This window comes from Aquarana catesbeiana, linkage group LG02 (genome assembly GCF_042186555.1).
Source record: "Aquarana catesbeiana isolate 2022-GZ linkage group LG02, ASM4218655v1, whole genome shotgun sequence".
In the NCBI taxonomy this organism is placed as follows: domain Eukaryota; kingdom Metazoa; phylum Chordata; class Amphibia; order Anura; family Ranidae; genus Aquarana; species Aquarana catesbeiana.
The window spans coordinates 644,303,908-644,322,407 of NC_133325.1; the positions used below are offsets into that span (position 1 = coordinate 644,303,908).

Below are 18,500 nucleotides of genomic sequence, written 5' to 3' on the forward strand. Positions count from 1 at the left end.
ACTGTCATACTTACCTCCACTGTGCAGCTCGTTCTGCACAGAGTGGCCCCGAACCTGCTCTTCTGGGGTCCTTCCCCACATCAGATAACCCCCTGGGAGAATCGCTTTCCTGGGGGGTTATCTTGCGGGCGCGCTCCAGAGTCCAGCATTCGGCGTCCATATAGGCCAAATGCAGGACTCAGCCCCGCCCCCCCCCCTGGCACTCGCGTCATTGGATTTGATTGACAGCAGCGGGAACCAATGGCTGCGCTGCAATCAATCTGTCCAATCAACAGCCGAGAACCCCGGGCAGAGAGGCAGCGTGTCCCCGTGGGTCAGGTAAGTAAAACGGGGGGGCTGGGGGGCCGGTCACTGACAGATGTTTATTGCCCTTAATGCATAGGGTGCATTAAGGGGGAAAAAAAAAACAAGAAACTTTACAACCCCTTTAAGCATAATGAAAGGTTTGCTCCATTTCACAAGATCATTAAACAGCATTATTGAGGATCTATATTGGGGTCGACTAATTATCGGTGCAGCCGATATTCACTTTTTTTTTTTGAAGCATCGGTCACAAAACTTAGCAATATTGCTTCAAGGGTGGTAACGGGATGATGCCTGCAGCTATCACCCCTATACCGCTCTTTAGAGCGGAAGTCAGCTTACTTGTAATAACAACCGGCTCAGCAGCCGCTCGGCTGTTATTACAAGCAGCGGGAGGGGACATCCCCACCCTCTCCCACCACTTTGCACCGCTCGCCCAGGCTCTCTCGTCCCACAGGAGACCCGAGCAACCAGCCGGCACATCCGCCAGCTGGCCGAAGACCCAAACAAAGCCAATGCTTTGTTCGGGTCTCTGATCTAGTAACCTGGAAGCGATGTCATGACTGGCATATCTATAAAGGCGCCAGTTTTAAAAAAAAGAAAGTATTCAAAAACGCAGATCTTTACGTTTTGAATACTTTCAAGTGTAGAGGAGGGGCTCGGGGTCTTATTAACCCCAGATCCCTCCATAAAGAGTACCTGTGCTTAGGGCTGGATGATTTTCTCAAAAAAAAAAAAAAAAAATTTGCCGAATTTTTATTTTTTTTTTTGGACACCGCGCCTGTCCTGAGGAGCTGCGGGCAGGAGTTTTTAGGCGAGGCCGCGGCCTAGTCCGCGGCGTGCGGCCTCGCGGACTAGGCTGAAGCCTAGCCTAAAAACTCCTGCCCGCTGCTCCTCAGGACCGGCGCGGTGAAAAAAAAAAAAATAAATAATCTAAAAAAAACTCAACTCGCAATGGAGCGGAGAGCCGAAGCGGCTCGCAATCGGAGGCAGATGACACTGTTCCCCTGGAGGATCCGCACGCTGCTCTGCTACCCTGGGACACTGTGAGTAATTTACCTATGCCCCAAAGATCACACAAGGCCCAAAGCACGAGCTCGCCTGAACAGGAACCCACACTGAGGGATATCTTTTCCGCTGTTACCTCTTGTAATCTCTCTATTGCTGCACTTGCATCGGAGGTTAAGGGGATGAAGGCAGAGGTGTCTTTCCTGCGTCAAGATATGCAGAAATTAAGGGATCGAACCTCTGCTATTGAGGGACGTATTAGTACCATAGAAGATGAATGGGCCCCCATGCAAAGGGATACACATGCTCAACAAATAATGGTGGCTAAACATGCTGTGAAACTCGATGATTTAGAAAACAGGCTTCGCAGAAATAACGTCAGAGCTATTGGCATCCCTGAAAAAATGGAGGGCAGGAATCCGGTCGATTTTATTGAAAAATGGCTGCTGGATAAATTTGGGAAGGACTCATTCTCCCCCATGTTTGCAGTGGAGCGGGCGCATCGGGTTCCGTCTAGGCCCTTGCCCCCAGGCAATCCCCCTAGAGCATTTCTTTTTAAAATGCTCCATTATAGAGACAGAGACATAATTCTATCAAAAGCCCGCACTCTGGGAGATGCCCTGGTGATCGAAAATTCTAAAGTATCACTGTTTCCAGACTTCTCAGCTGATGTACAAAAGCAGAGGGCCAAGTTCAATGATATTAAAAAGAGACTCCGTTCTCTGGAACTACAATATTCTATGCTCTATCCGGCTCGTCTTCGTGTGGTAGCCAGGGACGAGGTTCACTTTTTTGAGAGGCCTGCGATGGTGGTGCAGTGGCTGGACAGAGAGGAAAAATCCTTACGAGAAGATTTGGGCAGACGGCGCAGAAATACCTGAAGATCAACGTTTTTCCCCATATCCTGAGAGAAACTTTCTTTTACTTAAGCAATAATGGTGCAACTATTATCCGCTCATAATAGTTCTGGTCAATATTCTTTTCTTTTCAAGGCGGAGGATGCCGCACGAACAGTCTGTTAATGGTATCTACGTTTATGCAAGTAAAACAAGGCCTGTTGCCTTCTGGTTCTTCAAAGTCGGCTACTGAATCTAGCCCCCCAGTTGCGGGTCCTTCATGGACACTACAGTTTCTGTTCTTTTTTTCCGTTGCTTTCTTTTTGTTTTTTGTTCCCAGGGACTCAGTTAATTCATTGGTCCTGGTACTGCCTTACCTACTCTCATCTGGCTCAAGAAATCTACACCAAAGACTGCCTAATTCTTACAGTCTTGCTAGACACAACAATGGTGGCTCTCTGGAACATCCTTTATATGCCTTGCACAACTTGGCCTCATTTATTTATGTTTTAATGTTTTATGGCTAAGCAGATAGTGCTTACTAGTTGGAATGTTAGAGGTCTGGGAGACAGGGTGAAACGCCTAGCTGTACTACACATGCTTCAACGCATGGGATCTTCAGTAGTGTGTCTTCAGGAGACACATATGTTACCTGCTCAGGAATCCCCATTCTCTACTAAATTGTTTAGCGTTCAGTTTCACTCTGTCTTCTCTTCCTATGCCAGAGGTGTCAGCATTCTGATAGGCAAAAATATTAACTTTACTCATACATTATCGGTTATTGACCCTTATGGTCGTTATGTTTTTCTAATATGCTCATTAGATGGGTTACAATGCATTATCGGAAATTATATATATATATATCACCCCCTTTTTCGATAGAGGTCATTAAGACGCTAGCCTCCTTCCTCTCACAACACCCGGGGATACCAGCACTTATTGTTGGAGATTTCAACAATTATCTGGATGCCGAGCTAGATAAGATGTCCGCAAAAATCCCTTCGGGTGGGATGAGAGGGGAACAGACTCCCTTTGCCCGCCTTGTTGCGGAACTGGGATTGAGGGATGTATGGAGGATGAGTCATACGCTAGTAAAATGTTACTCATGTTTTTCTGCTACACACAAGGGCCTCTCCAGGATTGATCTCGGTCTGGGTAATGACTTGATGCTATCATTAGTAACCTCCACAAATTATGAAGCCAGAACTGTCTCTGATCACTCCCCCCTATGTATAGAGATTTTTACGTTGGGTGTCTTAAAGAAGAATTACTGGAAACTTAACCCGTTTTGGTTGTCATTGTTTCCTACGCCTGACCCCATTTTTGACAACTTAGATTCTTTCATTAGGTTTAATAAACATTCTTCTCGTCCTGGCATTTTTTGGGACACATTAAAAGCATTTCTGAGAGGACAATTCATTAAATCTATTAATACCATTAAGATCGAGACCAAGAACTGGGAGCAAACTGTTTTAAAAGAGGCCAAGAGGGCTGAATCTGCTTTTATCGAATCCCCCTCAGAGAGTACCGAGAAATCTTTTCTTGAGGCTCAACATATGGCCAACCATCTGATGTTAACTACTGCGGAAAAGAAAAGATTTTTTCTTCAACAAAAATATTTTGAAGAGGGAGAAACCACAGGGCATATGCTTGCCATGATGATACGCTCACAAAAAGGCTCATCCCACATAGAAGCAATCACTGGCTCATCAGGCACTCTGGTTTCTACCCATGCAGAGATATTGTCCACGCTTAGAGATTTCTATGCTGATGTGTACTCCTCTAAGGTCAATCCCACACTGACAGAAATTAACTCTTTTCTAGATCAATGCCAATTACCGCAACCCCCGACGCAGGATGTAGTTCAGTTGAACGCTCCCCTTAGGGCTGAGGAGTTCTTGGAGGCGTTGGCACTCTCTTCTCCTGGTAAGTCTCCGGGTTTGGATGGCTTGCCGGCGGAAGTATATAAGCGCTACTCTGAAACTCTATTATCACACTTAAAGGAAGTATTTGAAGATGCCAAAAAAACAGGAAGTTTACCTCAATCCATGAATGAAGCTATTATTGTCCTCCTTCTTAAACCTGGTAAAGAGGCCCATCTACCAGACTCTTATAGGCCCATATCGTTGTTGACAACAGATGTTAAACTGTTGGCAAGGGTGTTGGCCACAAGACTAGCTAAAGTTATCCATAGGGACCAATCTGGGTTTATTCCATCGAGATCCACAGCTCTTAATATAAGAAGACTTTTTCTCAATCTCCAGATCCCTGTTGACAATCCTGGCAAAAGAGCAATACTATCATTGGATGCTGCCAAGGCTTTCGACAGCGTTGAATGGCCGTACTTATGGGAAACTTTGAAGCGTTTTGGCTTAGGAGACAATTTTATTCAATGGGTTAGACTGCTGTATTCGGCCCCTACGGCTAGAATCCGCGTAAATGGTGATCTGTCAGATTCGTTTCCCCTTTTTAGGGGTACGAGACAAGGGTGTCCACTTTCACCCCTGTTATTCGCATTGGCCCTTGAGCCACTAGCAGAGATGGTAAGATCCTCACAGTCTATTGTGGGTTTTATCAGAGGACCAGTATCTGATAGGATCTCTCTTTATGCGGACGATACTTTACTCTACCTAGGGGATGTGGAGGCATCACTTACAAATGTGATGCAGCTAATACAGCACTTTGGCTCATTGTCGGGATTCTCCATTAACTGGAGTAAATCTGTCATTCTCCCAGTGGATGAACCAATGGTTACTTTGCCGGATAGTGCAAGACCGCTTAAAGTGGTCTCCTCATTTAAATATCTAGGAATTCAAGTATCGGTCAATCCAAAAAAATACTTGGAAGATAATTTGCTACCCCTTTTTAAAAAACTTCAAATGACATGCAATACATGGTGTAAACTCCCCTTATCAGTAATTGGTAGAATAAATTTAATCAAAATGGTTTGGGGGCCTCAACTTTTGTACATTATGCACAATTCTCCACAATGGATACCCCGTAGGTGGTTTAATCGTATTGAGACACTGTTTAGATCCCTAATCTGGAGGAAAAAAGTTGCTAGAATAAGTCTTTCCACTTTGCAGACGTAGATGGATAGAGGATCTGGGGGAGGTGAGTGAAGACATATGGGACATGTGCCTCCAGACAGGGCCATTAACTTCTGTATCACAAACACATAGACTCTCACATTTATTTTTGCTACATAGAGCTTATCGTACGCCAATACAATTACATAGATGGGGTAGCAGAGACTCTTCCTTGTGTCCTAAACGTTGTGGAGAAGAGGGGTCACTGATTCATTTGATGTGGCGTTGCCCCAAATTGCATCGTTACTGGGGAGATGTCACCGAGATAATTTCATCAGTATTCCAAATTAGGGTACCCCTGGATCCCCTGATATGTATTCTAGGAGCGATCGATGAAGAAATATATCCCCCTCCCAGTAACATAGCAATAATCAGATTATTATATCTGGCTCGTAAGCTGGTGGCCAGATTCTGGCTGTCAGTAAATGTTCCAACCAAAAAACAATGGATAGAACAGGTAAATTATATCCTTATCAGAGAACATCTAACATATCAGCATAGAAATGCACCTCGGAAATTTAATTCTATATGGCAACCCTGGCTGGATTCCCCGGGATTGGCACCCCAACAACTAATTATGAACAGGATATTTCAAGTCTAAGAGAGTACTACTTGTTTGACAGGGGTAACATTTGGTGTATTCATATTTTATTTCCATGTGATTGTACCTATATGTGCAGACCAGGAACAAGGTTTATGGTTAGATGACCAGTTGGTCGCCTGGTAGCTGTGTTGGGTGGGAGAGTTTTTTACTCTCTTACACAACACGGTTTGTTGTTATATAGATGTAAAATCTAGTTGATGCCACTGCTGTAATAAGCTTTATTTACCTTAAATGTACACAGCCGAGAGGTAATTTAATGTTTTGAGATTACAATCTATACGATGTCATCTTCAATGCTCGGATGTCTGTTATGTAACCTGTCACTTGTGGCTCAATAAAATAATTTTCTGATTTAAAAAAAAAAAAAAAAAACCTCAACTCAATTCAAGATTTAAATCGATTTTTTCCCCAGCCCTACCTGTGCTGCCTATTACTGTCACAAGGGATGTTTACATTCCTTGTGACAGCAATAAAAGCGGTATAAAAAAAAAAATAAAAAAAATAAAGTGTAAAAATATTACTACAGAATATCAGCACCCGATATCGGCTACCGGCCTGAAAGACAGCCAAAAAAAATTAAAATAAAATAAAAATCGGAATCGGCCATGGAAAAAAACAACGATATCGATCGATTCCTAACCTATATATAGAACCAACAGTTTGCACAGTGCTATACAACCTAAAGAGACTGGATACAATACAGAAGATTAAGACAGATGTGGACAAATTGCAACACCAGAGCCACACCAGGCCCTCGATGTCTCCACTGTCAGCATGCCTCTTTGAGCCTCACTGAGGAAGTGGACAAGTTCAGAGAGGCACGCTGACAGATGTGCATGTGGAGAGCTGCAAGAACTAGATGGAGTTCTGAGGAGCTGATCAATACAGTGGGGAGGAAGTTCTGGTGGGAGAGCCTACCTAGGAGATAACTGGCTTGACCAAGCCATGCTATGTGTGTCTCTGGATGCACACAGCCTGGATCAGGGGCAAGCCTACAGGTGCGCCCCATAAGAAGCAGCTTTCTTTGGTGGCTCACGGACAAGAGGAGAAATGGAGAGCTCCAGCAGGGGGACATGAGAAGAAGAGGAGGATCATTGCATGGAGCAGATAGGTAATGTTTGTCTTTTTTTTATTATTTATATTTAAACTTTACAGCCACTTATCAGGTGCCATCCCCTTATAAAAAGAATGCTTGCATTTTTCTTTCCCCAACTAAGTAACAGTCCTTAGTCATTATCTTCACCAGTAATAAGCAGCAAAAATGCACATTAACAATGCTAGTAAATAGTCCATTAGTACAGCAAACAGTAATTTGTTGCATCACTACTGATATAAATGCAATGCTAATTGGCAAGCAAACTGCTAACTTGCACTAATAAAATGAAATCCAAACACTACCTGCACTAGGATTTTTTTCCCAGTCATTGCTGGTCACAGAGAATTCACACCGAGGTTATCATTCAGAGCTAAACGTTGTGGTAACATGTACGGTTGGTACACTGCCATTTTGAACGGCACCCCAACCAGTGTTAATTTAATTCTGACATCAAATTTCGACTTAATTTTAGTCATAGTCTTTTGACTAAAATGCTATTATAGTTTTAGTCGTAAAATTGTGACTGGGCCTTAAAAGGAGAAACTCTGACTTCATTTTTCTTTTTTTTTTTTTTTTTTAAGTGTTCTATTGTGTATTTTGTTTATACAAAAATGAACTTAGCCTTTAAACTTTTCTGCAGACTATTTATGACTTGACCATTTACAACTGGGCATCATCAGCAGTCATTTGAAGACCATGCCAAGAAAGGTTTATAATGCTTTTACATTTCTTTTTTTTGTCAAATGTGTCTGAAAGAGAAACTTTACTCTAACCCCCACTTTTTTTTTGTCACCATAAAGTCTTTCTCTATGACCTCATTGGGAGCGGGCTGTCTGTTTTGGGTTTAGGCAGCCGCCTCCTGACGACATGCTGCCAGGCCCACCCCCCTACTCCTTTCAGGGATAGATAGGAGAGAACTCCACACTGTCACGAATCTCTGCCTGTCAAAAGAGACAAGATGGGGCTCTCATGAATCTCTGCCTTTCAGAAGAGAGACAAGCATGCACTCACAAATCTCTGCCCACAAATCTCTGCCTGTCAGAAGAGAGACAAGCTGGGGCTCTCATGAATCCCTGCCTGTCAGAAGAGAGACAAGCATGCACTCACAAATCTCTGCCTGTCAGAAGAGAGACAAGCATGCACTCACAAATCTCTGCCTGTCAGAAGAGAGACAAGCATGCACTCACAAATCTCTGCCTGACAGAAGAGAGACAAGCATGCACTCACAAATCTCTGCCTGTCAGAAGAGAGACAGGCTGGTACTCTTATGAATATGCCCGTCAAAAGACAGACCAGTAAGCACTCATGAATCTCTGCCTGCCAAAAGAAAGAGAAGCTAACACTCATGAATCCCTGTCAAAAAATACAAGTCGGCATTGTCATGAATCCCTGCCTATCAAAAGACAGACAAGCATGTACTCACGAATCTCTGCCCGTTAAAAGGGAGCAGGCTGGCACGTTCATGAATCTCTGTCTGTCAAAAGACAGACAGGTAAGCACTCATGAATCTCTGCCTGTCAGAACAGAAAGAAACCTGCACTCCTGAATCTCGGTGTCAAAGGTAAGACAAGCCGGCACTCCCATGAATCTCTGCCTGCCAAGAGAGAGAAGCTGACACTCATGAATGTCAAAAAAGACAAGTCGGCACCGTCATGAATCCCTGCCTGTCAGAAGAGAGACAAGCATGTACTCACGAATCTCTGCCTGTTAAAAGGGAGACAGGATGGCACTCTCATGAAACTGTCTGTCAAAAGAGACAAGCAAGCACTCTTTAATCTCTGCCTGTCAGGAAAGAGACAAACTGGCACTCATGAATCCCTGCCTGTCAGAACAGAAAGAAACCTGCACTCCTGAATCTCTACCTGGCAGAAGAGAGACAGGCCAACACTTTCGTGAATTTCTGCCTGTGAAAAAAAGAGACAAGTCTGCACTCATGAATCTCTGCCCATCAAAACAAAAAGAAACCAGCATTCACTGCCTGTCAGAAGAGAGACAAGCCGGCACTCATACCGTCATAACCTACACAGATAGGAATTACAGTTGCTGTGTTTAATCAACATGGGCCTTCTGCTGTACCTTGGCTTTGCTGAACTGCTCTTGGGGAGAAGACAAAAGGACATTTCTTACCCATGTGATATAAAAAGGATCCAGCTCAATACATTACAATAGAAACACACATCATATGAAAATGATTTAAATGCTTCAAGGCAAATACCAAAGAAAGCTACAGGTGATGATAGACACTGGGTAGATTATTAAACATGAAGCAGCAGGGACAGGTCTGTCCAGTCCAGCACATGTCATACCCGTGTCTAATGCAAAGACAACCGGCGAGTCTAGCAGCATATTGAGAAAGCAGTGAATCTGACATTCAACAAACAAACTGCAGGTGAATCCTCCTGGTGTACAGGGATTGATTCCACACAAGTGAAAGTCATATTCACTGCTTTATAAATAGGCCCCTTGTTGTAATACTCCTGGTGTCCCCAGAGACTACATTCAGGTGATTTGTAAGTGTAGCATGTTAGGGTATAGATGAATGAGCAGATTCCTGGCAGAAAATTCCTGCATATAAATGAGAGGATAGGCAGCATAGTAAACGCACATATTTGCCAACATGCGTGTAAAAATTCTTTAAGCTTTTCTTGGGATGTGACCTACCTGCATATCCACATCTTTGCACGTAAAATACTATCCGGCTAAGCAGATTTATGTTTTTTGTTCACCAATCAATATGCAGTTTATGCACCCAATAAAAACAATAGGCTGCATTTCCGATCATAAAAAAAAAAAAGCCTGAATACCTAAAAATGTGGCATTTCTAGGCATATGTGTTCGAAGGGCCTTAAAGGGATTTCACAACTTTTTTTTTTTTTTTTAACTTTTATCAAGGGAGCGCCCAAAAAACATGTACTTTAAGACCACCCCATAGCAGTTTTACTGCTACAGGGTGGCTCTCCTGTGCAGAATCACGTGTGTATATACACAATATATATACCCCGTTTCCCCAAAAATAAGACCTAGCGTGATTGTCTGCGACGGCTGCAATATAAGCCCTATCCCCCAAATAAGCCCTAGTTAAAGTCCTTGTAGGTCTTATTTTCAGGGTAGAGCTTATTTGGGGGTGGTAGGGCTTATATTGCAGCCATCACTGACAATCACGCTAGGTCTTATTTTCAGGGAAACAGGAGATATATTATATATATATATATATATATATATATATATATATATATATATATATATATATCTATATATATATATATCTATATATATATATATCTATATATATATATATATATCTATATATATATATATATATATATATATATATAGATATATATATATATATATATATATATATATATATATACACACACACACACACACACACACACACGTGATTCTGTACTTCCGCCTGCGGGGGGGGGCGCTCTTGCTGTGATTATTCACAGCAGAAGCCGATCTACGAGTGCCGGGCACTGGATTCCTGCCAGCAACCGCAGATCGTCTGTAACTGAGATCTGCCTATGTAAATAAGACAGATCTCAGTTCTGACAAGGGGGAAGAAAGGGATTTTGTGCTCCTACAAAGCGAGGGGGAAAAAAAAAAAAAGTGATTGCTTCCCTTAGTAAAAGCACTTAAACACAGTACACAAAAACACTAGCTAACCCTTTGATCACCCTAGATGTTTAGCCCCTTCCAAACCAGTGTCATTAGAACAGGGACAGTGAGCATTTTTAGCACTGATCACTGTATTAGGGTCACCGGTTCACGCAAAGTGGCAGTTAGTGTCCGATTGTCTGCCGCAATATCGCAATCCCGGTATAAGTTGCTGATCGCCTCCATTACAAATTGAAAAATAAATAAATAAAAAGTTCCAGAAGTATATCCCATAGTTTTTAGACGCTATAACCTTGCGTAAACCAATCAATATACACTTATTGGGATTTTATTAACAAAAACATGTAGCAGAATACATATTGGCCTAAATTGATACTTTTTTTTATTGGATAGGTTTTAGAGCAGAAAGGAAAAAAAAAAATTGCGTTTTCAAAATTGTCGGTCTTTTCTTGTTTATAGCGCAAATCAAAAGCAGAGAGTGCTCAAAATCTCTATTTGCATGCACAAAAGGACATACATTTTATTTGGGTACAGCGTCGCACGACCACACAATATTCAGTTAAAGTAACGCAGTGCTGTATTGAAAAAAAAAAAAAGGGCCTGGTCATGAAGGGGGGTAAATCTTCCGGAGGTTAAATGGTTAATTGGAATTTCACAATTTTTAATTTTTTTTTTTAGGCTGGGTTCATGGAACAACTCGCAGTAGGGGATCCGGTGGGTCCCGTTCACCGTTTTAGGTCCGATTTCAGTTCGAATTTTGGGCTGAATTTTAACCCGGAAATGCAAATGACTCCTGTGCAATTCGCAGCGGAGCCGCTCAGGAGATGTGTGAACCGGCTCCATAGAGAGCTGGTCACACTCTCCTGACATGTGAATTGGATGCGGAGAAAACCCAATACAGACTAACTGCACAGCTGCTGACGCGTTTCACACCAGATATGGTGCTTAGTCATAGCTAGAGTGCTAAAGATACATACAGATATCTGTATAGCTGTCCCCTGCGTGGAGATGCCGCTGATCGGCTCTCCTCTCACGCTGTCAGTGGGAGGCGAGGAGCGCCAAATACCGGCATCTCCGTGTTTACATGTGACCGGCTGTGATTGGACACAGCCAATCACATGGTTAAAGAGCCGCAGGCGCGCCGTGTCCTAGCAACGTGGTGCAGCTGCGATCGGCGCACGAGAGTGGCTGTTCTGGGAAGCCATCATATAACGTCAACCCAGAACGAGAGCCGCACCGCCCAGCTGCCATTTGATGGTGGGCGGGCGGCAAGTGGTTAAAAGTGTTTAGGTGTGACCTCATATTATATGGTTTTGGTAAATCTAAAATGTATGACCAGCCTTACAACCCCCAATAAGTAATGGGAATGAAGATCTGTGTGTATAATATACGTCTGTGGTTAGACATCAATAGACGCCCTGTTATAGCACCATACAGCGCTCAATCGATCGTCTATTTCCAGGCCACATAGACATCAGCATTAAAGATGGATTATGATGGAAGGGAATCATGTCCTCTATGGTTAGATCAGTCCAGACTGGTGACAGCTGGTTCCCTCCCCCCCTCCTTTGTACTTTGATCACATCTGAATACACCGCCATGGTATAGATCAGCACCATACACACCTCTAGGTGATGACTATAATAATATATTGTGATCCCAGTCCTACCTGCAGGTGATGTCCCTCCTCTGGGGCTCTTAGGAGACATCCTGTCTGCGCCCTCCGCCATGATGACAGATCTCAGTGTATATCCTCCAGTCCGGTGTCCGATCCCCGGTACATGTGTGCTCCGCACTGCTGATCACTCTACATACGTGACCGTCCGCCCGCCGCACTGCAATCCCAGCACCGAGCGGGGAGGGAATGTCAGCCGGAGGAGGCGCAGTGCGGGGGAGGGGGGAGAGGAGGATCACTCGTCTCTATACCTTCTATTAGGTGCTTAAAGGGGACTGGAGGCTGCAGGTAGAGGCTGGAGGACAGCTGGAATTTAAAGGGATTGTCCTCTGGTAAAAACAAAAAAAAAACAAAACAAAACACTGTTGAACCACTTCCTGGCCAGGCCATTTCTTTGCGATTTGGCACTGCGTCGCTTTAACTGACAATTGCACGGTCGTGCGACACTGTACCCAAACAAAATTGAGGTCCTTTTTTTCCCACAAACAGAGCTTTCTTTTGGTGGTATTTGATCGCCTCTGCGGTTTTTATTTTTTGCACTAAAAACAAAAAAAAAGGCCGACAATTTTGAAAACAAAAAAAAATTTTTTTACTTTCTGCTATAAAACATTTCCAAAAATAATAAAGGGAAAAAAACGAATTCATCAGTTTAGGCCGATAAGTATCCTGCTAAATATTTTTGGTAAAAAAAAAAAAATCGCAATAAGCGTATATTGATTGGTTTATGCAAAAGTTATAGCGTCTACAAAATAGGGGATAGATTTATGGCATTTTTATTATTTTTTACTACTAATGGCGTTGATGTGCGATTTTTAGCAGGACTGCAACATTGCGACGGACAGATCGAACTCCTGACATTTTTGACACTTTTTTGGGAACCGGTGACATTATTACAGTAATCAGTGCTAAAAATATGCACTGTTATTGTACTAATGACACTGGCAGGGAAGGGGTTAACATCAGGGGCGATCAAGGGGTTAAATGTGTTCACTGCAGGTCTAGTCTAACTGTATAGGGGACTGTGTGACTGGGGAAGCACACAGATCCCTCTTCCTGCATAGCAGAAAGACATAATCTGTGTGATCTCCCCTGTCAGAACAGAGATCTGCCTTGTTTACACATGCAGATCCCTGTTCTGTCACTGCTGGGAACGATCGGGGGTGGCCGGCGGATATCGAGTCCACCGAACCCGCTGACTGGCTCCCCCACTGGCTAATGGGAGCACGCGTGTGCCCACAAAAGTGAGTTCCCGAGCAAACGTACACCTACAGCGATTTGTGGGATCGTGCCACCCTGCCACAGTATAATGAGATCGGCTGGTCGGCAAGTGGTTAACCACTTCAGTACCAGCCTGTATGTATACACCCTCTCATTACCATCAGTGGCGGCTGGTGCTCTACTTTTTGGGGGGGGCGGCAAACAAACCACCAGACCCCACCTCCCCCTCGCTCAGTCAATCAGCGAACAAACCCCCCCCATCGCTCGCCCACCAGCCCTGCACTTACCCCATCCAGGTCACGGGCAGCTTTGGTAGCTTCCCCCTGTGTCTCCTCCTCAGCAGCTTCCCCCCTGCTTCTGCTCCCAGCCAGCCAATACGATTACTTTTCCTCTCGGCCAATCGGTTCTTAAGACCCGCTTCCTGATTGGCTGGGAGGAGAAGCAGGAAGACAATAGTGAACATTAATTTGCTATTGTCACACAAGTGGGTGGGTTCAGGGCGCAGTGCTCTGCACCCCAAGGCCACCCATTTGAAGCCAATTAGAGCCTCAGGCTCTAATCATGTGCCCTGCATGTAGATTAGAGGCCAATTAGGGGCCAGGCGCATGGATTAGGGGGGCGGCGCCCCTAATGGAGCTGCTACCACTGATTACCATACCTGGGAATTTTTATATCTAAAATTTCTCAGAATGAGGATGGTACAGCAGAGGAACGGTGGGCAGGCTGGTGGTCAGCGGCGTGGCAAAATTACGCTAACAGTGGGAGAGGCTTCAAACTTGAGCCTACCTACAGAGTGCAGGTGTCAGAAGTATAGAATGTACATAGTGTTGGAGAAGTGGCATAACTAGAACCTTCAGGGCCCCGGTGCAAGAAACCATAAAGGCCCCCCTGACCCCCAGCCAGGGCCCTTCACTCTGAGCCCAGTGGCGGAATGCCAGGGCCCAGTCAAAAGTGCAACCTTTGTGACCCTGGTAACTCCTCCACTGGTGCCAGTAGTTTTTTTATTTTTGTTTCTTATATTTTTTTTTACCATTTAAAAAAAAATTACATTATCATTTTTTATCATTTTTTTTAGGAGCCCCGTTGAGGGTTTTTGGTGAGATATCAGGGGTCTAAACAGACCTCTGATGTTTCACTTTTGAGACAGAGAAGGGAGATTTAGGAAACAGCCCTAAGCCCCCATTCACATTGGCATGCTTTGACATGCGATTTGACATGTCAAATTGCATGCCAAATCGCAGCCTATTGCCGGCAACGGCACTGTCCCAATCATTTCTAAAAGTAAAAGTAGTTCCTGCACCACTTTCGGTGACTTCGGAGGCGATTTCAATAGCCATCTGTGCGTGGACCCGCACAGATGTCTTTCAAATCGCCCCCGAACTCGCACTGAATGAATGTAACAGGAATAGCTTTGTACAGAGCTTCCCGTTCATTCACACTAAAGTGTACAGTAGTAAACACAGTTTTTCTTACTATGTTATGAATGGACAGAGTTAGAGATCCATATGGATTACTATCTCTCCATTCAGAAAAGGAAGAGGCCGGTAAATGACACATTTACTGTCCCCTTCCCAACTCTCCATCCTGACAGATCCCCCACAGCAGCCGGTGGGAGAAGGGAGTGGGGAACCCGTTAGAGCTGCTGGGGACTAGGGGGGAGGGCCAGGAAAAAGCACAGGGGGAGCTGGAGAGCACACGGGGGCAGCAGAAAAAGGCTGTATAGGAGGAGCAGCAGGAGAGGCTGCATAGAGAGGAACTTCTCTCTTCATCTCCCTCCTGCAGCGGTTCAATGCCTGTTTCTCCTCTTTTCCCTCTTCTCCCTCCCGCAGGCATTCAGTGGCTGCAGGAAGAAAATGGAGAGATCGGTGCCTCTATATGCAGCCTCCCCTTGCTGCTCCTCCTATCCTAGTGAACAGGGGGGCCCCTGTGTTTTGGTCAGGTGTGTGTGACATACATAGAGCAAGGTTCAGGGGTGGGTCACATACATAGAGCAAGGGTCTGGAGTGGGATGTTTAAACACCTCAAGCGCCCAGACACTTTGACCCCCTTCCAGTCCAGGTAATTTTTCAGCTTTCAGCGCTGTCACAATTTAAATGACAATTGATCAGTCATGCAACATTCTACCCAATTGAAATTATTTATAATTTGTTTTTGTTTTTTTAGAAAGTAAGAGCTTTCTTTTGGTGATATTTACTCAGCAAAAGAATGGCTTTTTTATTTTTTTGCTATTTAAGCAAAAAAACATTTTGCAAATAAATAATCTTTCTTTATAAATTTAGGTCAAAATGTATTCTACTACATTTTTTGGGTTCAAAATAACCCTAATCCCTGTATATTGTTTAGTCTGTGTGCAAGTTATAGCGTCTACAAACTATAGTACTGTATATTCTTTTGAAAATCGATTAGTCCTGATGTACTGACTGCCTAGCTCAATTCTTGAGGCCACAAAATGTCAGGATAGTACAAATACCCCCCAAATGACCCCTTTTGGAGAGTAGACAGTCCAAGGTATTTAATAAGAGGCATGGTGAACTTTTTTAAGTTGTATTTTTTTTTGTCACAGTTTTTTCGAAAATGAAAAGGTTAAATAATTTTTTTTTTCACAAAGTTGTAATTGTAAGTTATTTCTCACACACTGCATGAGCATACTTACAATTACACCCCAAAACACATTTTGCAATGGCTTCTGGGTATAGGGATACCACATGTGGGAGACTTTATTACAGCCTAGATGCATAGAGGGGTCCAAAATCCAAGGAGCACCTTTAGGCATTCCAGGGACATAAATTACGCATCAAATTTCCTGACTACCTATCACATTTTTAAAGGCCCTGGAGAACCAGGGCAGAGAAAATACCCACACAATGGGGGGAGGGGTTTACTAAAACTGGAGCACACAGAATCCGGTGCAACTGTGCAATCAGTTTCCAGGTTTTATTGTCAAAGCTTAATTGAACAAACTGAAATTAGAATCTGAATGGTTACATTGCCCTGTTTCAGCAGATTCTGGGTACTCCAGTTTTAGTAAATCTCCCCCATGGACCACATTTTGGGAAGCAAACGCTCCAAGGTATTTTCTGAAAGGTACAATGAGTCTTTTAATCATGTATTTTGTTGCCACTAGTTTTTGAAAAATGTAGGAAAGAAAATTAAAATGTATTTTTTTACACAAAGTTCTCAATTAATAAGATATTTCTAACAAATATAATCAACATACAAGATTTTACCAAACGTATTGGGACGCCTGCCTGTACACTTATATGAACATTGTTGGCATCTCAGTCTTAGTCTGTAGGGTTCAACATTGAGTTGGCCAACCCTTTGCAGCTATAACAGGGCCAACTCTTCTGGGAAGGATGTCCACAAGGTTTAGAAGGATGTCTATGGGAATGTTTGACCATTCTTCCAGAAGCACATTTGTGAGGTCCGGCAATGATGTTGGACAATTAGGCCTGGCTTGCAGTCTCTGCTCTAATTTATCCCAAGGGTGTTCTATCGGGTTGAGGGCAAGACTCTGTCCAGGCCAGTCAAGTTCCACCCCAAACTCGCTCTTCCATGTCTTTACGGACCTTGCTTTGTGCACTGGTCCAAATCATTTGATGGAGGGGGATTATGGTGTGGGTTTGTTTTTCAGGGTTTGGGCTTGGCCCCTTAGTTCTAATGAAGGGAACTCTTAAATTGCTTTCACACTAAAAGCGCCGGCCATTAGCGTTAAAGCGCCACTCGTTTTAGCAGTGCTTTCGTTCTATTTAAGCGGCGCTTTTGCACTGCTTTTTGGCCACTAGTGGGGTTAAAAACTCCCATTTTGCAGCGCTTTCAAAATGCTTTTCAGGTGCTTTGGAAGCACTGCCCATTTATTCCAATGGGCAGGGCGTTTTGGGAGCGCTAAATACAGCGCTCCCAACCTGCCCAAAGATGCTGCTTGCAGGACTTTTCGGAACGTCCCGCATGCGCACCGCCCGAGTTTTAAAAGTCACACTGCAATTAATGGGAGGCTGTTTCCAGCACTCAAGTGCCTGAAAACCGCCCGAAAGTGAAAGGGGTCTTTAGGCATCAGCATACCAAGACATTTTGTACAATTTCATGCTTCCAACTTTGTGGGAATAGTTTGGTCCATAAAGACATGGATGAGCGAATTTGGGGTGGAGGAACTTGACTGGTCTGCACAGAGTCCTGACCTCCACCTGATAGAACACCTTTGGAATGAAATAGAGCGGAGACCATGAGCCAGGCCTTCTCATCCAACTTTCTCATCCAACATCAGTGCTTTCTAGGGGCATAAATTACCCATCTAATTTCCATACTACTTATCAAATTTTTGGAGGCCCAGGAGCACCAGGACAGTAGAAACACAAACCAAAATGACCCCATTTTGGAGAGTAAACACCCCCATGTATTTTTAAGAGGCATGGTGAGTCTTTTGAAGACTTAATTTTTTTGCCACAAGTTTTTGAAAAATGCAGAAAGAAAATGAAAATATTTTTTTTTTACACAAAGTTTTCAATTTAATAAGATATTTCTCTCACACAGCATGGGCATACTTAGAATTACACATCAAAATACATTCTGCTACTCCTCCTGAGTATGGGGATACCACTTGTGTGAGACTTTTTCACAGCCTAGCCACACAGAGGAACCCAAAATCCAAGAAACATCTTAAGGTGTTCTATGGGCATAAATTACACAGCTAATTTCCTAACTATCTATCACATTTTTGGAGGCCCTGGAGCACCAGAACAGTGGAAACAATTGGGGACACTGGCTCTGTTAACACTGGTACTGGTATGGCAGTGATCAGGAAACTGGTATGACAATGATCAGGACACTGGTATGGTGGGAATCAGGACATTGATATGGTGTATGACAGTGATCATGGCGCTGGTTATTTATATATTGCAGTGATCAGGACGCTGCTATGGCATATGGTGTTGATCAGGACACTGGCATGGAGTATGGCAGTGATCAGAAAGCTGGTATGGCATATGGCAGTGATCAGGATGCTAATATGAAATATGATTGTGATTTGATCGGGACACTGGTATGGGGT

The 18,500-nt window shown here is 43.7% G+C and overlaps 1 protein-coding gene across 9 annotated transcripts in view; it reads right to left on the minus strand.

The window, feature by feature from the left end:
* The window catches only part of MAP7D2 (MAP7 domain containing 2), a 221,039-nt gene extending 208,558 nt beyond the window's left edge, over positions 1 to 12,481 (minus strand). For 6 of the 9 annotated variants that reach the window (XM_073616480.1, XM_073616483.1, XM_073616482.1 and 3 more), the window contains exon 1: positions 12,230 to 12,481. In XM_073616480.1, coding sequence (XP_073472581.1) covers positions 12,230 to 12,290 — 61 coding nt within the window. In that variant the 5' untranslated portion in view covers positions 12,291 to 12,481. The remainder of the gene's footprint in view (positions 1 to 12,229) is intronic. The other 3 variants (XM_073616487.1, XM_073616485.1, XM_073616484.1) reach the window with 1 other exon arrangement.
* Between the last annotated feature and the right edge of the window lie 6,019 nt (positions 12,482 to 18,500).